The following is a 22,491-nucleotide window of genomic DNA, read 5'->3' on the forward strand; positions in this document are numbered from 1 at the left end:
CAATGGGTGTGCTGGTATGAAGAGTGAAACAAGTAGAGTCAGAGAGAAAAAAAATTATTTCCATCTGCTGCTTTATGTAAATATATACCAGTATCTACGTCAAGGAGTTTTACGCCCATATTTCTAGCACCGTACCTTAGCTTTCTCAATCACGGCTGACGACCTTGAGTGGGCATACAAGAACCATCTAAAGAGTAGGAGTGATATCATGATTTGGAGAGACAGATTTTATTCGAGGAGACGCATATAGGCTGGTCTGAGCCACACGCTACTCCGTATGGAGGAAAAGAAAGAGGAAGAGAGGTTAGTGAGAGAATAATACATCTTAAAGCGACGCTTTTCTTGCCTAATCCCGGCCTTTCACGTAGGCGAGGTAAGTATCCAGCGGGGACGCTCCAGTTTTTAAACCACGAAATTTTTACAGACAACGCTTGAAGCGGTTGATGCGCCTCTTTTTCTTTGGAAGTGCACTGCCACAGAAGACATGTTCGAGAAGGCACCTTCCTCGAGGAGCAACATCACTTACTGACACGGTCAGCTTCCGGCCATGGATTTGCGGTCCCCTTTTTAATTCTCTTCTTTCCCATATCATAGATTCCGGCCTGGATTCCCTGATATAGGAGATGCGAGACCGACCTGGGCCCGGAGCCCATTTGTCTACTTCTGCAATAAACCGGCTGAAGTACTTGATGTTTAAAATAAAGACGTTTCTACCACCAGCGACAAAGCATTACCACTGAGCGCTTCTCTGTTCCTCCTAGTCAAGGAATAAATCACCATTTAAAACCTACACGTATAAGGGCAGGTCATAGTTACCCTCTAAACTCACAGAAATCTCACTGAAATAATGCACTCTATGTTGTTGTTGTTGTTGTTGCCTCAAAACATAACTTGGTTTAGTATGATGCTAATGAGTATGGCTCAACCCACTACGCGGGTTGGCAATGAATCCGGCAGAAGTAGGTAAAAATGCCAAAACCTAAATGGAAGTATATCACAGTGAACGTTATGACCAATCCAACTTGGCGAAAGGGACCTTAGAGAAGTCGTTTTCATTGCACGTCTAATCCATGACATTCGATGATCCGCACTTCCGCAAGAAATAGTCCGCAGTTCTCAGCTCACCGAAATAACAACATTTGTTAGAAGATGCCAGAAAAGACCTGTGGTAATAAAACCTTTACCTTAATGTCGGGCCAACGCATTCTCGTAAACGAAACATCCAATTTTCTTGTTAAATACCATCTGTTGTGCCAAGGGAGTCTAAGATGCTGAAAATCGAAGTTCTTCAATACACACGGCTTGGATATTCCTTTAGGAGATAATTTTTTTTAAATCTTGCAGCAGTGATGTACGCCGAAGGTCGTAAGAGCCTCAGCACCGAGCCTTGAAGCCTGTAAGAATGAGACGTATAAATACCCAGACAAAAAATTATTTTCTATTTAAATATGCAAAACAGATCAAGAATAAACATAATCAACACAAAGACATATATTTGTGGAATTTTTTTCAGCAATAGGGAGAAAACCCCAGGCAGGGAACTGGAAGACGGCTTCACCCCAAGCCGCGTAAGGCTTCATTTGGAATTTGTACAGGAATACCTCATCATATCTAAACTATAGGTGTACATTCCATTTGTTTTACGTCCCGTGTGTGACACCACTGCAGCTGGAGATAGATAGAACGATGAACTTTATTAAAAGAATAATCAGAAAAACCGCTAATGGTCGGGGCCCCTAGTCCAGGGCTCCGCTGGCTCTTGCCATCTTCTCAGCTCTCTGTAACAGCTTGAGCTGGTCGTCGAGGGCCGAGCTGGAGAGCTGTGCCTCCCATTGCTCCCTCTTGGTGTTCGTGTCGGGGTGTTTCATGTTGTGTAGTGTGCACTCCCTCGTAACGTGGTAAAGGGTTGGTATGGCCCCACGCCACGGGCATTCATCCCTGTAGGCTGTGGGGTGTATGCGACGTAATATGTATAGGTTCGTGTAAGTGCCTGTCTGGAGCCTACGCCAGGCAGAGGCATGCTCTGTCTTTAGATTTCTATGGGGTGGTGGATATCGCAAGCGACGCCCTCTTTCTCCTCTGACAGTACTTTTAAAAGAAAGCGAGCCACATGCCAAATTTCTTCATCCCGTGTTTCTGCTCCAAACCAACAAATGATGCTTGCTGCCTATCTTTCCGATTTTTCTGGTCTGGTGCCTGCAGGCAACACTGGTCAATATATTGCTCAAAGATGTCACCGCTTCGTACTCACGAAGAGAGAGAGAGAGAAAATTATTTGATCCATTAAGGGTTTAGCGTCCGGTCTTCGTCTTCATCGCTGCAGACGCTTGACCTTCTTAGCAGGGTTGGGCCCCTAGTCCAGGGCTCCACTGAGCCGCGCTGCTTCGCTTGCGTGCTGCACCATTGCCCTTTGGGCGGCGAGCTTGCAGCTGGTGAGCCGGCTCTCCCACTGCTCCGCACTCGGGGTTTTGTGTTGGTGGAATGTGTAGTTACGTTTACACTCCCAGGTTATATGGTAAAGTGTGGGGGTTGCCCCGCACCACGGGCAAGTGTTCCTAAATTGTGTAGGATACCTCTTGCTTAGTATATGTAAGTTAGAGAAGGCTCCCGTTTGCAGCCTCCGCCAACTAGCTGCTTCTTGCTGTGTTAAGGCTTTGTGTGGCGGGGAGTATCTAATTCTCTTTCCTCTGTGGTAGTTGAGTAACTCTGAATAGCTTATCTCCACGGTGAAGTGCTGTCCCAGGGCGTGTGGCCGCTCGACTCGGTACGTGATCTCGCGAGCCAAGCTGTCTGCCCTTTCATTTCCTTCTATCCCCGTGGGTGCCGGAATCCAGATTAGTTTGTGGGTTGCGGTATGTCTGAGGTGTTCTGCTTTGCGGAGGATAGCTAAGGCAGCCCTGCAGATTCTACTCTTTGTGTACTTCCTGCATGACGTTTTTGAATCCGTTAAAATGACCATTGATTTGTCTTTTCGATAGCCCTCAGCCGCTGCCAGCGCAACAGCGACTTCCTCCGCTTCCACTATCTTGGTGCTACGTGTAGTTGCGCAGGTGATTAGCTTACCTGCGTTGTCAACCACTACCGAAGCTGTCTTAATGTAATTTGTATGTCTATTCCATGCATACAGTGTTGCATCCGTAAAAACCGTGTTTTCTAGCTTGGCTAACTGCCTTTTCACATAATCTGCCCGCGTCTGCCTTCTGGCGGCGCGCAGATTTGGATCCATGTTTTTCGGAATGGGATTGACCTGCAGGGTTTTACGGATCTCGTCGGGTATATCGGCGGATCGATCGTGATGCCTCCTTGGGTCGCGACCTAACCTTGTCAGAAGCGCTCTTTCCGTAGCCGTGTCTCTGAGTCGGTGAAACTGTGTTCCAAGCTGTGCGTCTGCCAGTTCGGCGAAGGTGTTGCTAATCCCTTGCTGTAGCAGCTTGTCGTTCGGCGTGCTTTTGGTAGGTGAAGTGCCGTCTTGTAGGCCTTCCGCAGGATTGTCTCTGCTTGTTCCGTTTCGCTCTTGATCATGGGGTGGTATGGCAGCGAGTAGATTACCCTGCCACACACTCAGCCTGCTCAGCAAGTCGGCTGAACAGGTAGGCAGCATGATCACCAGTCTCCCACCGAAGGCATGGGATGAAAGAAGACGACACGCTAGAACTCGTCAGATTGATTGATTGATTGAAAACTTTATTGTTCCACCGAGCTGGGGTGCCCGCCTCTTAACCTGCACGTAGGTAGGGGGGGGAGGACGAAGCAGTCCCCGCGCGTTGAGGACGGTGAGTCTTCACGGCCTCAACAGCCAGGCGGATTGCTCGACGCTGGTCGTCTTCAGCCTCGCTCTGGAGCAAGGCCTCCCAGGCTTCTCTACTGTCAATGTTTTTATTGGCCCCTGGGGAGCCAGCACTCGTCAGAAGACTCATAGTCAGTAGGGTAACCACGAAACGGCCAGATTGGTTTTCTTCGTCTTCTTCACTTCACAAAGGGTGGTGCCTCCGGACGCTCCAGTTTATATAGCAGCGATTTTCGATCGTCAAAGGAGCGGAAGTGCACGCCACCTTCCTGCGTAGTCAAACAAAAGAACTATGGAGGCACCTAAGCAATTCTTACGATGTGCAAATGTAGCGAGGATTACGTGTATCTGAGTTAAGTCGCTGATTTAAGCGTTACGTCAAAATTCTGCCAACTATAGCGCGGCTGCGTTGAACGTGCATCCTGTTTGAAGCTCCCACGACGAGCATGGACGTGCCGCAGCGTAGAAACGAAGGCAGACTCCTGCACACGAAATCTGCCGCGTCCGTTTGAGGCAGATTTGGCGCCACGTATACGCACGCTATATACTACAATTTCCATGTCGACGAACTGCACAGCGCACATGTTTCCGTCAGCACTGAAGCGGTCTCCGAGCTGTACAGGTCGTAGTTGAAGTCCTGGCTTGGCGTATACATGGCGACGCCAGCGGCAACGTTGTCGGCTCACTGAGCGGCGCACACAAGCGAGTAGCCCGTGATCTGTCTCTTGTCATCCGGCCTCATCTATGTGTCCCTGAGGCAAAGTATGTCGCCTATGTTCACGTTGACATCGCGCGCCACGTCAAGCTGACGCGTTTTAGTACAGAACGCACGCTGAGGCATGCGACGAGGCATTCTGTCCGATCCGCCATGAGCTTGCACTGTGCCGTGCGCCATCTAGTGAATCGACCAGCAGTCACATCCTCGAAGATATTCATTACCTTTGCTTTATACCACATCACATGGGAGTGTACAAGAAACCAGGCATTCCACAAACACAAAACACCAAGTGCGGAGCAATGGGAGAGCTGGCTCACCAGCCGCGAGCTAGAGGCTCAAAGAGCTCTAATAGCGCACGCGTGCGAGGCGGCCCGGCTCAGTGGAGCCCTGGACTAGGGGCCCATCCATGGCTGAAGAGGACCCAAGCTTCAAGAATGAAGACTTCGGCCTCGACCCGCTAAAACCTTAAAAGACTCAATAAAGTTTTCCATTCCATTCCATTCCATACCTTTGCTTGCTGCAATGGTGGCGCAATGCAACAGTGACGACGCAGTCACGAAAGAAGAATAACCGGGATTCTTCTTTGGAGACTGCGTCAGCGTTGCATTGCGTCGCCATCGCAACAGCCGAAAGTAATGAATATCTTCGAGGCTGTGCACGTGCTGTAAGCAGTCCATTTATAAGAGAGATGTTACAACTTCAATTAATCGATTACTTTCCAGAAATAGTTGTCTCGTCATCTGTCAGAGATGTACCAACGGCTCCTTTGAGGCTTCTTGAACAAAGTTGTTGCAGGCGTTCACTTTCCAAAGGCTCGCTTTAGTAGGGACTATATTTTTCATTACCTCCCACAAAGAAATTTGTGCTGCATTCATAGGCACATTGTTTCCTGTTCGCCATTAATGTTATTACCCAGATGTACTTAAGCGTGTTCATCGAATGATCATTCCTCCAGGGAGCAAAACTAATTTAAGTTACATTCGGCAACTCATCTTGTCAAAACATGGTTGAAAGAAAGGGAGGGACTGTTTCGTGATGTGGTCGCCAAACTCCAATTTCTGTACACATGCTGAAGCGATTGATCAGTGTTTTGCTGATAGCTGGGATGCCATGTTCTTCTGGTACACTCTCCAAAAAAACACTTAAAAAACGATTTACGTATCACACCATGCACAATTAGTTTCCTGCCTTTTGAAGATCCCTGCGACGCACCAGATGACATGTTTATGCTATTTGTCTTACATAGCCTTTGGCGCAGTAATATGTGCGACAGGCACGTTGAACCACCGCGAAGCACTCGGTAGTTTTTTCGGGAATCTGTTGCTTATGTTCGCAGTGGATACGCTGCACAAGAAACAGCGCCGGACTGGATGCCCTTATTGAACGCTTGCACGTGCTTGCCTGACTTTTGGATGTGTTTTCAGCCGTCTTAAATTTCTCTAGCGCTTTGTTTATCTTGTTTTGCTGAAAATTCTGCTCCCATGTAATAAATAAAAAGAAAAACGCTAGCGCAGTAGTTAGCGCGCTCGGCTACTTAGCAGTAGCAGTGGTGGTGGTGCAGAGGATCGAATGCTCACCACGGCCACTTATTCAAGTTAGGTGAAGATTATGTAATTTTTGTGCCATTCCTTAGCCTCGTACTTCAGATGACGACGGGGTCGCACAATGAGCCCAAATGATGCTCTCGCATTAATAAATCACGACATAAAGTCTGTGCATATACGTCGGCTCATAGGTATTTCCAAAGCATACGGACGAAGAATACTGACCACTGAGCATGGTGAGCGTGGTCTCGCCGCCAGCTGCGGCGATTGCCTGGCGTGCTTTGTTTCACTGACGCGACGCTTTGAAAGCTAATCCGCAAACAACGGAGTTAAAATAATTTGAACGAAGTGCGAAGCAGGAAAGGAAAATCAGGCTGGCTAAGAGGAAGGAAGAAAAATAATCATTTCTCGATTTCTTTACCACGGGGGAGCGCAACTTCTGCAAACAAAGGCAACTCAGACAACGCTGCATTCCAGTTGAAATTATAGTCCCCGGAATTATTACTTTCATTTTTTGCGTAACCAACGCACCGCCCTATTTCTGGCCGATCCCACATAGCGGGTTATGCCAGGTCACTAAGGAACAACAACAACAACAAACAACAGCAACAACAGCAACAACAACAACAACAACAACGACAACAACAACAACAACACTTGTCGTAGATGGCTAAGTGTCGTTCCAGTTCTGACGAAATGGGCAAAGAGAAATAGCTTGGAGCAGAGATGTCATCCAGATGCGTTGCATTACTTAAGCCCAAAGATCTCTTAACTCTGTCAACGTAGACTGCTTTTAATGCTGCTTCCACATTTCGATGATTGGTTTCCCTCAACATATGGCGCATACCCAGCGTGATTATACCTAAAAGTGGTATGCAACCGATTATGCGCAGGCAACTCAACCTGTTTTACGACAAAAAACTCTCTATCCGCTCTTCCTCTTCGACCTCCAGCGCTACAGCCGTAGATAAAAACGGTCCATGCTCATAATGAGGACAGAGCTTGCCGCAGTCATAATGATGACGCGTTAAGAAAACGTCATTACTCACTCTGAATGATCTGTCCGGAATCGGGCACAGTGGCAAGCTCATTTGAGTAAAACAAACAAGAGTACCGCATCCTCGCACTTCTGATAATCCTCCTTAATTTCGTTGATCTTTTTGTTATTGTTGTTAGTGGTGAGGTTGTCGTTGCTGTTTCAAGGGACAGCAACAGAAAAGTGATTTAACCCGTAGTAGTAAACTAAAATATTGTATAATCACAAAAGTTGACAGTCACTTAAGTACGCTTGCGTGATGCGAATGCAAAAGGATGAGGACCTGTCTAAGCTATCGCCGTAAATTAAAACGATATCTTAATCTTCCCCAATCTACCTTAGCCCACCTTTAATCCACCTATAATTCAATTTGGGAGTGGGTCAGCTCGGGTTTCTGGGTGTGGGCCACGGCATCCGTCCGACTCCGTGGCTGTTCACCGTGGCATTTCGCAGTGCGAGACGCAGGTGGTCCAGCCCCAGGAACGTGACTCATCAATTGGTCACGCGCGTTTCGGTATAATCGGATGATAACGCCGGAGGCCAGATTTTCCACTTCATGGGGCATATAATGCTTTCGCAATAAAACGCCACTCTCAGCGAGATTAGAGGCATGGCAAGCCAAGAAGGACGCAGTAGGGAAAGACGGCTGCCGACACTGCCTTGAAGTTCGCGCACTAGCTCACAGCGACGTCAGTGATATTGACAGCGTCTGCTAGGGCCTAGGTTATCGTTTGTCAGCGAGAAGTGGACTGCACAGTGATGCAAAAGAGTCAAACATTGAACATTGCAAGTTTTGGTGATATCTGTGGAGCCAACGGGATGCAAATGCCAAACAATACGTTGACATCCGTGGCGTCACATTGATGTAGTGTTTCTCTTTTGTGTAGTGCTCCATGGGACAATGCGTTAATTTCTTAAGTTCCATGCGCTTCACTTCAATTGCTCAATCTTTGCGTCATGTAATGCATCGCACGCACACCACACGCACTCGACATTGTAGACGGCCTAACCTGCAGCTGTAGATACACGTGGCGCGGGGTTCTAGCGGCTTAAAGATGGAGTACGTTTCCCGAACCTCAGACAAGCGGGACTTGATCGTTTCCGAAACATGTTTGTTTCTTTTCTTGGCCTATTTGAGGAAGCGCAACAATGATACTACTTGTGACAGGCGCTGGAAAAGGTAACCTTACTCATAACAACCACCGGCGTGGAAGTGTATTGGATCTTTACCGACGACGATGACGATGAAGAAGGACAGTATGGATGTAAATTCTCCACCCTCCGTCGAACCTGGAGCCGTACCTCCAGGTCACGACATGCCAGCGATATCATACGTGGGATACCATCCTGCATCGCAACCGATGGACAATCCGAAAGCTACTCCTGGTTCGCACAAGAAATGCGGCGTCGACCGGTCCGAGGTCAATGTCAAAGTGCCAATCGGCGATTGTGTGGTGTATCCGTCGTCAAACGCGGTAACCACTGCGCCCAAGAAAGACCTTGCTTGTCTGCTTTGCGTGCTTGCCTATGTCATCGTTCTGATCGTGACCCTATTTGTGATCGTATTCCAAGTGTTCAAGGACGCACGCATCCGCGAGAAGCAATCGCTGGTCAAGGGTACCCTGCTTCTCGACAATGCCGATCGTTCGACGACCGCTGCGCAATGGATCGACCAGGAGACCACGACCGCGCCGTTTCGCGTCTCGGTACGACGCGGCCGAGGCAGCGAGAAGACGACGGCCGCCGGTTCTCCAACGATGCTTGAAGGAACTTCTGCCAATGAGAGTGCGCGGAGCAGAGTGAATGCGACCGATTTCCTTCTGTTTTGAGGTCCATCACAGCTTTCATAATGTGCTTTCCTTGCCCCAAGACAATAGTTGGCACATTTGTACATATCAATCATGTATTAATGCCTACTCAGATGTAGTAATATGTTACGAAATAGCGAACTAGCGATTTCGTATTTTCTTCTTTATATTCTAGTGCTCTATAGGTACCGGGAACTGGCTCCACGCAAAATGTGTCTTCGCATATCGAAGTGGTTTTAGCTTCAATTGCTCTCAGAAACTTCAACCACAGAACCACGCATGCCCCGTAACATTATATAATACAGTTACACTGTGGCGTTATTCAGTACACTTGCACGTGATATTGCGATAGACTTGAACGGAAAGCTTCATATCGAAGCACTTTTTGGCACAGTTGTTCCGAAACCTGCACTGTTGCGGCTAGGGTGGCGTTCGGGGCATGGAATCCACCAAGCCCATTGACTACAACGTCAGGCGTGTAGGAAATGAAGGAAAAAGGGTTTATTTAGCTTATTTACACGACTCCAGTCACGCAGGAGCAAGTTCATCGTCTCAGTTCAACTCAGGCCCTCCTGTCCTCACTCTGGAAAAGTCTGCTTTTAATCGCGTCGTCTTCCCTAGGCGAGTCGACTAGGGAATCTGAAGACTGTCCAGCAGCAAATCACCATCATCGACTTCGTTGCGATACCACGCCCATGCTCCCCATAACGCCCAGCAACTCCGCCTCGAAGAAACTGGCTTGGAATCTGTAGAAAGAAGTCGTCTGGCGACACCTGGTTCGTTGGTCGTTTCCCACCCCGTTCTTCGCTCAGTCTTCCAGGTGAACGGTGGGCTGCCGCCTCTCGTGGAACTCTGCAACAGCCAGTTTACACGCTGTCTTGACGACTGGGTAAGTGCCGAGGGATGCGTGGTAATTTGACTCGTCTAATTAACTGCGCCTATCCATTCGTTGTCGGGGTTCTCTCCCCTTCATCCTTTTCTCCGGTTTTCAGGTAATGATTTTGTGAGCGCTTTTCGTCGTCGTCCACGCCGCGCTGACGTCTGGTTAGGAACTGCGGTGGTTTGACACGTGGCAAACGTTCGATTGGGGGTATTCAGACGTAACAGGCCCCATGATTTTCGAAAATAATGCAGCCCATTTTGTGTAAGTGCGTTATTGAAGTTACCACAGCTAGATAAACACGGTTGTCAAAATGAGCTGTCGTTGTGGTTGGTTCTTTTAGCCCTTGTTTCATACACATACTTAACCTTTTTTTACAGAATAGCTGTGCCGCAAGAAATTGGTGGCAATGTGTGTTGGCATGGTAATTCTTCTTGCCTTCGCGGAGTAATGTGAGCACTGCACTTAAAAGAAAGGTTTAGCTCGGGGGCTCCCATCTAAATACGTCATAATCAGCCTGTATAATGTCCACTACAAGATGAAATCCTCTCCCTGCTATCTCCAATTACCCCTGTCCTGCGCCAACCGATTACAACTAGCGCCTGTGTATTTCTTAATTTCATCACCTACCTATCCCACCCCACCTAGTATTCTGCTGTCCTCGACTGCGCTTCCCTTCTCTTGACATCCATTCTGTAACCCTAATGGTCCACCGGTTATTTGACCTACGCATTATATGCCTGTCCAGCTCAATTTTCTATCTCAATATCAAATAGAATATCGGCTATCCACGTTTGCTCTCTGATCCACACCGCTCTCTTTCGGTCTCTTAACAGTATGCCTAGCATTCTTCGTTACATCGCTCTTCGCGCTGTCCTTAACTTGTTCTGAAGGTACTTTGTCAGCCTCCAAATTTGTGCCCCATATGTTAGCGCCGGTAAAATGCACTGTTTGTATACCTTTCTTTTTAATGATAGTGGTTAAGCTTCCAGTCAGGGGCTGACAATGTCTGCCGTATGCGCTGCAACCTATTTTTATTCTTCCGTGAATTTCCTTTTCATGATCATGGTCCCCTGTGAATAATTGATCCAGGTAAACACATTCCTTCACAAACTCTAGAGGCTGACTGGCGATACTGTACTCTTGTCTCTTGCCCGGCTATTGATCATGATCTTTTTCGTCTTCAGCATATTAATCATCAACCACACTCTTACACTCTCTTTGGTAAGGTGCTCGGTCATTTGTTGTAACTCGTCTCCAGTGTTGCTGAACATTACAATGTTATCTGCAGACCGAAGGTTGCTCAGGTATTCACCGTTGATCCTTACTTCTAAGCCTTCCCGGTTTAATAGCTTGAATACTTCTTCCAAGCACGCAGTGAAGAGCATTGGAGAGATTGTGTCCCCTTGTCTGACCCCGTTCTTTATAGGAAGCTTCCTACTTTTGTTGTCTTCGATGTAAATACATGGGAAAGGGGAAATCGCTTATCTCCTCAACCACACCAGATTTGATGGAGTTTCGTTACATTTAAAAGAAAAAGTCAAAATGTTGTGTCCGTTGAAAGCAGGTTGGTTGTTTAGGCTGTTAATTTTTTATAAGGACTGTTGAAAGTTGCAAATTTCCAGAAAACGAAACTATCAAGCTGACAACTCTGTGTCTCAGCAATGAAAAACGGTACCCCAATTTTGAAAACTGCATATAATAGTAGATGTAAAACGCACAATATTGTCCTAACATACGTGGCCCTTAAATACACCACTATTATGTGTGTTGCAGTTTTTCAAACCCCTTTTACGCATCGTAACGAATTCCCGTAAGATCTAAGTAGTTATATAAAAATTTGTCACCTTTGCATGTGCTAACGGATGTAGATTACGGAACTGCGATATCTGTTCTCGGTGAAGAGTAACGGACGTGTCAACTCCGTGCGTCTGTATATTTCGCCCTTACTAATATTACGCACTTTCCGTAAAAAAACTTCACGTGTTAAATTGAAATTAGTCGCTAGAATTTAACTAAAATTGATCAAACTCGGCCCAGTGGTTCTCTCAGAAAAGTATTTCTGCGTTTTACGCGTATTTCAATAGGTGACATCGGATTTGGGCCCGAGCTAAATCTTCGTCCCGGTGTAAGGACGATGCGCTGGCCCAGGAGTCACAAAAGCGGCCGGATTGAAATACAGCCCAGTTTTCGCCGTGCGCTCGTTCTTTGCTTTTCAACGCCATAATGTTTCTGTAGCAAGATTAGTAGAGGGAACTGCAGGCGCGGCGATTGTTCGTTAACCTTGGAAACGATGGGTGCACAGATTTTAGAGCGGAGCTTTATATGGCTAGGGTACCATAGGATGTTCGTGCCCGCACACAAACGCAGTCATCATCAATGGCTAATACCCCGTAAGCAAGCAAAAAAGAATGCAATGGCTCATAGCCCCTTAAGGCAGAAGCTACAAGCACTCAGCAAAGTGAAGCGAACAGTGCTTACATTCCTTCTAATCACGCATACAACATACGGAACAGCATGTCGAAAACTGTCATCATCAATGGCTCATACCCCCATAACCAAGGAAAAATTGTAATGCCTCTTAGCCCCGTAAGGTTCATCACCACTCACTTTGTGTGGCTTAGTTGTGGTGACGCTACCTCTGTGGTTGTTGTCGCTGATTTGAATGCGGATGGGTCGGTACCGAAAAGGGACTGGTTTGCTCACTTCGTGTTGGAGACATATTGCTTGCGATTCCACACCGATCTGGCCCAACCGACCACCAGCGGCGTACGTGCATCGATTTGACATTATCAAAGATTGTGTTTGCAGTTGCGAGCACGCCGATCAGCGTATATCATAGCGACCACAAAGCCATTGTGGCCATCGTTACTAAGTGACAATGAGTGGTGCCAGTGAAGTCTTTTGCACATGTTTTCTTACCAGAATGTTCACAGCTCCGCTGGTCATCCACCTTCGCCCCCCCCCCCCCCCTGGGCGGAATGGCCTTGAATAGTTTTCTAATGCTCGTCCCTGTGGCTAAACGTTCTAGTGTTGAAGTATATAGTGCTTGTGGATTGGGAACCTCTGCCGTGCCGTGCAGGGACCAGCTGCAGTGACCTCGGGCTATCGCGTGTGCTCGATGGTTTTTACTGAAGGCTTCGTGTGCTGGTGTCCAGATTATCGGGGTGCGAGGTATTACGTCGAGGTGCTTGAGAATATCGCGTGCTTCTCTACGCAGACGGCTGCTAACTTAGGCTCTACATGCCTCGACAATCTATGAGGAAGTGGAATTTCTCATCCTGTCGCGAAATCGACAGGGTACTCCAAAATTCGACGGATTTCTTGCCAATCTCCCACTGTGGTTGTGTGCCAAAGCTCTTGTACGTAAAAAAGACGAGGAGGTTGCTTTCTTTTGCTTCATTCATTTTCTGCTTGAAATTCATATAAATATTTTTAGTTATATATCTCGCCGATCCCCCGCTATGGATGTAAGGTACATAAACCTAGTAGCGAAGCTTCCATAGGAGCCTATGCTTTCAAAACATGTCGGTTCATCTGCGGTTCATGGAGTTTAGCGCCATCTGCGCGAGGAGGAAAGACTTCCGGCGGAAAAAAAATAATGAACGCCATATCCATAAACAACAAAAGTGACGTCATTTTGGTGTCAAAGGTGCGAAATTTGTTTTGGCGGCCTGCCACTACATCTGTATTACCCGCCATTCGACTTGATGGGTGTCCCGAGCTTTCAGCGCGGAAAGCGATGCAGTAAATGGCCTGTCGTACGGGTGTCGAAATCGTACTCCTACACAGAACATACTTTCTTTGGCGGACGAAAGCGTTGGCTGCCGAGTGCTGGCCCCATCGTCGGACGCCAAGACCGTCGGCCAGCCCAGCCGCACGAAAACAGCTGAAATAAACAATTATCTGGAGGTCGTAACTCACAATTTTTCACTGAAAGGTGAAGAAACGATGAAACCGCCTATGCCATCAAATTGAGACAAACGTCCACACGCAAAACAACACAACGTGTGAGGGGGGCGTATTGTAAGAGGTGAACTTTACGAGCGCGCCTTTCTGCACACTTCAAGAGATACATTGCATTGCAGGTGATAGCGGCGATGGGCGCTGGAAAAAGGTATTTATTGTTAATGATAAAATAAAATAGAGTTTACATTACTTGTCGCGTATATATAAAATTTATTAGTAATTGTATTTTCGGTGAATGAATCAAACTGTCTCGCTTTAATTAAAAACGCTTTTTTTTTCTTTCGCGATGTTTGTTCCCTCCAAACATAGTCGCACTTCAATCGCTGCTTCCATAACTCCTCCTGCTGATGTCCGTTACAATTGTTCTGAACCACCTTTCGCCCGAATCTTCGCGACCTATTTGTATCGACCTTGGTGGATGTGTACCATAACTTCCACAAGTTAAGAAGACGAAGAAGATATGGACAAGACACAAAAAGCAAGAATCAAGGACTCAAGCCTAAGCATCTACGTCACCTCGCCAACAAATGTTGTGGCTGAGACGCAGAAGCAACCGTTATCCTCACAGCGTGAAGCGCAGAGTGCAGCACCGACAAGCCAGAAGAGCAGCGGTGGTATTGAAGCCGTGCCTCGTCCCGTATCCAGGATCCAGAGCCAGGATCCTCTGGTGCCCGCACAGGCTGCAGGAGTGAGTTCTTTTTTTGTATGTGTTCTTCATACTTTAGCCTCATTCACATTTCAGCAACTAATTTCATGGTAACTTAATTCGTCTGGCACGACGACAAAAGCCACGTCTTAAATGTCTGCCGAAATTTCAGAAAGATCATTGTACATCGTGAAGGCATTTGCTTTTCTTCGAGCACTCCAGAAAATGCTTGCTGCTAGTCAAGGTGATTTGCCTGTACGCCAGCTGCGCCACATTGCGTCACAAGTAAGCCATGTTACTGCACCGAATTTTAGTGTATGTAGAAGACATGGGCATCTCCTCAGTGGTGGCCCAATGTTCTGCACGGAGATTCTGAGCCAAAATTCGGCAGATACACGTAAGACTGCTTACGTGTGGGGATGCGAAAGCATTATACCATTATTAGACCTTGGCACACCATGGACGCGCTCATGTTTGCACTCATGACGTGCCGCCACGTCTTCCCCATTGACTTCGCCATCACGTGCCCAGTGACGCATGCGCTAGGCACCGCTTTAGTCAGCCCTAAACGTGGAGCCATCATCTACATCTACTTAGGGCAGGTAGTGACCGCGGATCCGGGTCATGAGACTGAAATTAAGAATGGGCTGGGGTGCGTTTGGCAGGCATTTTCAGATCATGAGCAGCAGGTTGCCATTATCCCTCAAGAGAAAAGTGTATAACAGCTGTGTCTTACCAGTACTCACGTACGGGGCACAAACCTGGAGCCTTACGAAAAGGGTTCTACTTAAATTGAGGACGACGCAACGAGCTGTGGAAAAAATAATTATGGGTGTAACGTTAAGGGATAAGAAAAGAGCAGATTGGGTGAGGGAACAAACGCGAGTTAATGATATCTTAGTTGAAATCAAGAAAAAGAAATGCGCATGGCCAGGACATGTAATGAGAAGGGAAGATAACCGATAGTGATTAAGGGTTACGGACTGGATTCCAAGGGAAGGGAAGCGTAGGAAGGGGCGGCAGAAAGTTAGGTGGGCGAATGAGATTAAGAAGTTTGCAGGGGCAACATGGCCACAATTAGTACATGACCGGGGTAGTTGGAGAAGTATGGGAGAGGCCTTTTCCCTGCAGTGGGCGTAACCAGGCTGATGATGATGATGATGATGATGACGACGACGACGACGACGACGACGACGACGATGATGATGATGATGATGATGATGATGATGATGATGATGATGCTACGTGGAGCCGCCGTGGCGTTAGGGAAGCCTGCTCCTCTCGCACCCTGGAGGCCCGAATTCGATACCTGCCCAGACTGAAATTTCCCACGTATTCTTTTCAAAGCCAATAATTTACCTTTTTTGCAGGAACCTCCCTCCGAAATGCGAGGTCAATTCGAGAATTTTTGACGTGTGTTTACGCCTTGCGCCGTCGGCCATCTTTAGTACCATCTTTCGGCCACGCCGATTAGGACGGGTTTACGCTAATAGGGACATATGTATGCTTTCGCATTAATAAGCTCTGTTATGACGGGCTTCGCGAGCACTAGTATGTTGACAAAAGGCAAAATAAATACTCTGAGGCTTGGAAAAGCAGGAGCGCCAGCAACTGCTCGAGATAAAAAGGCACAAGACGGAAAATAAATGGTTACAGCACACTATAAAGGTTTTGTCAGTCAGCATTCATTCCATGTTAATCTATCTGTTTCGTTCTCCTCATGCCCTCTGCTCACATAAAGTCCGGAAAGATATACCTCACAAATTAAAAGTAGTTGACACTCGCATGTCCAATTGTAAATGTCGCACAGAAAAGTCTTCGTGATAAATTCAATTCAACTTTACTTTTGCCTGATTACAAGGAGGGAGCAGTTACATGAACGCTACTGCAGTTAGCAGCTTGGCGTAGGCGGTCGCTCCTTTCTTCTGGCAGGAATGAACAGCTTGGCCAAAAAATACCTAGAACAAGGTCCTTAATTATTTTCTATGTTGTCTAAAGTATACTCTTTTTAAACTAAGAGCGCGAGCTCGGTAGACTTACCTTTTGTGAATCCATATTGAATCGAATTAATAATATGGCGCTCAATAAAATATGAAAGGCGCTAAAGAATTATCTTTTCAAATCCTTTCGAAACAGTAGGCAAAATAGGTACAGTGCAGTAATTTGATAGTCCATTGCTATCGCCTTTCTTTTTAATATTGCACTTACCTTGACGTGCTGCTTACTTTGTGGAAACACCCCTGTCCATAAACATATATTGAATATATGCATTAAACAATGAGCAAATTCATGTATGGCGAAATTTACTGGCTTAGTCTGTATTCCGGACTCATACAGAGCTTTGCTGTATTTTAGAATGCTGAAAGTGGCAAGAACCTCACTTTCAGGTACGAGATGCAGAAAAATATTTTCGTCGTTACAAAGCTTGAGGTCGATAAGTATGGCTGTCTGATGAAGAATGCGCAACAGAAAAAAAAATATTGTTAAAGACGTCTGATGGTTCAATTTACACGCCATTTATCACCATGTTAGGGATCTCTAACCGATGTAGTCTCGAAAATTGAATTCAACGTATTCAGTGTAGCCCCCGAATTCTGCTTAGATGAAGTGAATTGCGCGCAATAATAGTGGTTTCTTCGCTACGCCCACAACTTTCGTAAGTTGATTTCTATATGTTTTGAACATGTTAGCCTAGTGGGACGTCTGGTCTGCAGAACAGAAACTTTTTTAAAAATGTATATTCCCTTTTTTTAGTGCCGCTAAATAGATCAGGAGTCATCCATGGTTAGCAAGCTTTTCTTGATCGCGTGTGTTTTACACGGAAAAGAAGCATTGCAAACAGCGAGAAATTTGTTCGTAAACTTATCATACGTGACTTCAGGATTTATTTCGCTGAGTACGCCACTCCAGTCCCTATCAGCTAGTCTTTATAGGAAATTAGAAAAGGTAGCATGGTTGACTGATATGGTTGACTGCTCTATAGGTACGTAGTTATGACTTTTTTTAGCAGTGAAGTTCTGCTGTATGGATAAGAAAACTGGCAAATGGTCGCGGATAGGAAGGCTTATAACAGCCGATTTTAAGCGGTGTGAGTCAACGTTTCTAATTAGTAAGAATTTAAAGTGCTGAACACTATGCTCTCTTTTGAAATGTTTCGTTTCATTTCCTTTCTTTCACAGCCTTCTCCGGAGCCAAATCCGCAGCCACAGCCGTTCATGGTCGTGAGGCCAGCCGGCGGCGCCGCTGTGGCGGACACTTCACCACATAGCTCAGAATCGGCGCGCGGCTCAGACCTCACTCCTTTCTTCTGCACGCTCGTCTATCTCTTTTTGATGCTGCTCGCCGTGTTTGCCCTCGTTTACCACCTGTTGAACAACAGCCTAAACCAGGCTGAGCTATCAGATTCGACCACGTCGTCGTCGTCCGCGCGCGGCCGTGCCGACATCGAGCTGCCCACGACGTTCACGGTGATCGAGACAAAGTCGTCGCCTCGTGGGAGGCACGTTCATCGGGTAAATCACTCCATGAAGCTTGACGACTACGCCGGACGCCGGAAGCACGCGACCACTGCCACACCGTGGACAACTGCCGCGCAGAATGATAGCGCGCCTGGAGAGGAAGACCAGACAACAGCCATCGCGCGGGACCACCCGGTCGACCGACAACGCCGGCTCTATGGCATCATATCTACGGTCGCTGGAACGCCCTTCGAGAGAAATTACGAACTCAAGTCCCTCTTTCGGACCTCCAACCACCACACCTGAACTATGTGGTATTTTGGGTGAAAGTTATTGTGGGAATAAAGTTTTCATAGAAGTAACTTCAGGGTATGCGCTTCTCCGTTCACTGGGTGTCACATGTATAAGGTGACGCAAATGATAAATAGCGGGTACTGAGATAAATTCGTAAAAAAAAGCCGTCTAAGAAACTACCTGCGTCATCACTTATTTGTCCGTTTCCATTTTGCACTCTTTTGAAACCGAGAATGGGGGCTGACTGTAGGGTCCCTGCGAGCTGCCTTCTGAATCGTCAGTTCAGGTTATACGAGGTTCGAGCCGCCACACGTCGTGCTACTCTTGTCAGAACGCATAACTCTGTGCTTGTGGTATTTCCAGTGTTCCGCTGTAACACGTCGTTCAGGGTTGTTATAGAGCACAATTTCCAGCGCCTGTAGGCGGCCGTCATAATATTTATTATGATGAGGATAATAACGCGGCCGCTGCCTGGAGACTGCGGTAACGACAAGGGCGACAACGGGTTGCAGCAGGTTTGCTGTGGTCGGTCTCCTGCGGTGGCGGGTTCAGAAAGCGCTGCAAACTTCTCGTCTTCTATGGAGGCCGGTTAGTGTGTCTTCTCTAATGTGATCACATTTCACATGACAGAATTATATCGCGGAGATATTTTAGCGAGGGCACCCTGCAGCATCGTCTGCTTCCCAGCAGTAACAGCGTCGTGCATGTAGTTCGCCATACCACGATGGAGATGATTACAATAAACCAATTTTGATATGTGTCCTATAGGTTTCTATGAAGCGAATATCAATGACATGGTCTGTATAGACTGCATTCTCACAGACAACTAACACACTCAGTGCCCTAACCAATTACTGGGTCAGTGCAGTGTGCACGACATTTGTGCACGAGTCAGGGCAGTGTGCACTACATTTTAAATCCCCAGTGCTCTTAGTTACAGTAGCTTTATTTGTTTCCCCATCGCATTCAATAGAGAACATACAGTGATTTGCCTATCCATATATGGCATCGCTGAAGGGGGCACCAGCTACGTGAGGAACAACCGAACACGTTTGTCATGTAACTAAGTGTGAACCCGCCGTGGTTGCTCAGTGGCTATGGTGTTGGGCTGCTGAGCACGAGGTCGCGGGATCAAATCCCGGCCACGGCGGCCGCATTTCGATGGGGGCGAAAACACCCGTGTACTTAGATTTAGGTGCACGTTAAAGAACCCCAGGTGGTCGAAATTTCCGGAGTCCTCCACTACGGCGTGCCTCGTAATCAAAACGTGGTTTTGGCACGTAAAACCCCATGATCTAATTTTTTTTTTTTAGCTGAGTGTGAGCGTCGCAGAATTACAGCAGGTCAAGCACCCCGATATCGCGCGAAAGAAAATAACATGGTCAAGCTAGGTATTGACGCGTGCCTAGCCATTTCTGTGCACGCGTACCCGAATGCGGCTCATTCATATGCGTGATAAACACAGCATGCGAAAACCGTCAAGTTCCGTGCAGTCTTGTTACACTTGCAGTAACGCAACAATCAGTGCGCAACTTACAAAGTCGACACGCGCCAAGATCGCTTTCTGGTTAACCCTCTTTCGTACATAAACCCCGTTTTGGGAACGGGTTGCTGTGACTCTGGTTCTGGATTCGTGGTCCGAAGTCGGGCGACCCTCGAAGGGTCCGTTGCCTACACCGTCGGAGCGCCTAAAATGTGGTAGCTGGCGCTATACCGGGGCGCCGCACTGTGAAGGCTCAGCCATTCGGAAAGGTTCGCAGCACTCCACCCACGATGATACCAACTAGCCGGACATTGACTCCGATGCTGTGCCTTCGCTCCCGCATACACGACGCAATGACGGGGCACTCAGGAGGGAGAAGTCGGTGCCGTTCCCATTGAGGTGCTCGGACGCTGACTCTTTCTAGCAATTAGTGGAGCTCTGACGGTCGTTACCAGGCCCTGATGGTCGTTACTCCTTTCACAGAATGCCAGCAGTTCCATGACCCTCGCGTCCAATCGTAACAGGGTTGAACACCGTGGGCTTTTTATCCGTCGGGATTGCTTAGTGGCTATGGCATTGCGCTGCTAAGAACGAGGTTGCGGGATCAAATGCCTGCCACGGCGGCCGCGTTTCGATAGGGGCAAAAGGGGAAAAAATAAACGTGTACTTAGATTTAGGTGCACGTTAAGGAAACCCAGATGGCCAAAATTAATCAGGAATGGCACATTATTCAGGGTTTTGACACATAAAAACCCATTATTTTTTTAACTGTCGGCTTCTCGTTCGAAAACCAATCAAGTAGCTTTATAATAAGGACGTCGAAAGGCCATAAACGGCAGTGTTATTGTAGTCCCGCAGTGTATATGGAAAGGCAGGATGCAAGTTATCGCGTAGTTAACGCGAACAGCACCAATAAGCACCGAAGCAAATTTGCTGGGCAAGAAGTTCTTCTTTCTCTTCTGTTTATAGCCACTATACAATGGTGATTTTTGTGCAGCGAATACTCATCACACAAACACAAGCTTCTCGTTTCTCCGTAAGTATACCTCGCATGGCTGTCGCATGAGCAATTTCTTCTTTCGCTGGTTGCTGGTGTAGTGGCACAGTGCCGCTAGACGAATGAGTTTTGTACATCCCGCTTCTTAGAATTTGCGGAAAACAAACAATTTATCAAGGGCAGTAAGAACAGATCCAAAGAGGTCGCAGTATCGCCCTAAAGACGTAGCATCGATCGAATGCGATATCAAATTTTTCCACCGCTGTACGAAGTAAGGATAGTAATTTTATCGCCCGTATACTGTTGCAAAAATTGGCCTCCAACCTAAATTAACAAGCATGGCGTCACGCGCATGTAGGCATACATGACCACATCTCACTCACTGACCGTGGCCACTCGCTTTAATACGCTGGCGTGAGGAAGAGCGGCAGTAGCAGCGAGAGAATTAACCTTCGTGCTGTCTCTTACATTAACGAGAACTAAGTGGCAAAAACACATCACACACGAGGCAATCAACCCTCTGCTCGCCTAGACGCTCTACCCATCGCAGATCGCTTTCAAGGTAGGGCCCGCGTGGCCGCGCTCAGCCCCTCCCCCCCTTAGTGGCTTGTGAGGGATGGAGGACGGCACGCTTCCTCCTTGCCTTCCGCCTTTGCGCCCGTCAGATTGAGCTGCCATTCTCGAAACACCCTCGCATGCTTTCAGTTGCACCCACAGCAGACCGCGCGCTACCAGGGTGCTATCGATCTTGAAATTTATACGGAACGGCACGACGACGGCGACGGCAGAAATGAGACTGGAGTGTCCTATAAATGCTATCGCAATAAAAACACTGCAACAAGCCAAATTGCATTGCAAGTACAATAATTTTCGTCGTCTTCCGCATTACCAGGCAAAAGGCATACCTGGTGTCGAGGGCAGCTGCCCGGCTGACATTCTCAATACGAGGCTATAAAAATCCGCTGAACAACCGGTGCTGCGATTTTTTTTTCTGATGCACTTGTATTATATGCTCTTCTAAGTGAAGCCGGCGCTGGTTTCCTGTGGGTATTGGTGATTTCGGTGATCGGTTTTCAACAGCCGCACTAATTGTCTTACCATCACAGTGATTTGGCAAATCCGAAAGTTAAAAGGCAATTCTTCCGAAAGTTTGCGGCAACTGCCGGTTCCGCAAATGGCATCCAGGTTCCCGTTTTGTGATTTTGCCATTATGAAATTATCAACCTAATATCTGTGCGACTATACTCCAGCCGTGCACTGGTAAACCTTCACATTAACAAGAACATCAGCCACGATGCAAAGCAACACAGCTTTACGCGCCGAGGTTAACGTAGCGCTGAAACTAGACCACGGCGTCCTGACTCGTAGTTGATAACGCGTAAGGAAGGCACGCTTGAATTTGCTGCGGGATCTCTACCCCGATGGCGAAACAAGGGAGAGCATTATGCTTCGCGTGGCACACGTTGACCCGAAACAACAAGCGACCAGGCAACGCGCAAACACGCTCTAAAACTATATTGTAAAAACCCGCTGCGGTAGCTGAGTAGCTTTGGCGGTACGCTGCTGAGAACGAGGTCGCGGGTTCCATCTTGGCCGCAGCGGCCGCATTTCGATGGCGGCGGAATACAAAAACGCTCGTGTGCCGTGAATTAGGTTCTCGTTAATGTATCCCACGTGCACAAAACTAATCCTTTGTCCGCCACTACTGCGTGCCTCATCATCAGATCATGGTTTTGGCCCGTAACAATTCAAAATTTTATTTTTACTGTACTGTAGCATAGCAGTTGTGCCCCCCGCGGAAGAAGGAAAGAAGGTGCTTCAAGTGGTCAGTGAATGTAAAGACCCTCAATACATATTTTACAGAAAATGCA

The 22,491-nt window shown here is 47.4% G+C and overlaps 1 protein-coding gene across 2 annotated transcripts in view; it reads left to right on the plus strand.

The window, feature by feature from the left end:
- The window catches only part of LOC126541550 (uncharacterized), a 70,266-nt gene extending 52,075 nt beyond the window's left edge, over positions 1-18,191 (plus strand). The window contains exon 11 of one of the 2 annotated variants that reach the window (XM_055076728.1): positions 17,568-18,191. In XM_055076728.1, the coding sequence (XP_054932703.1) occupies positions 17,568-18,152 (585 nt within the window). In that variant the 3' untranslated portion in view covers positions 18,153-18,191. The remainder of the gene's footprint in view (positions 1-17,567) is intronic. The other variant, XM_055076729.2, reaches the window with a different exon arrangement.
- The last annotated feature ends 4,300 nt before the right edge of the window (positions 18,192-22,491 follow it).

The sequence above is a fragment of the Dermacentor andersoni genome, chromosome 2 (genome assembly GCF_023375885.2).
Source record: "Dermacentor andersoni chromosome 2, qqDerAnde1_hic_scaffold, whole genome shotgun sequence".
NCBI lineage: Eukaryota > Metazoa > Arthropoda > Arachnida > Ixodida > Ixodidae > Dermacentor > Dermacentor andersoni.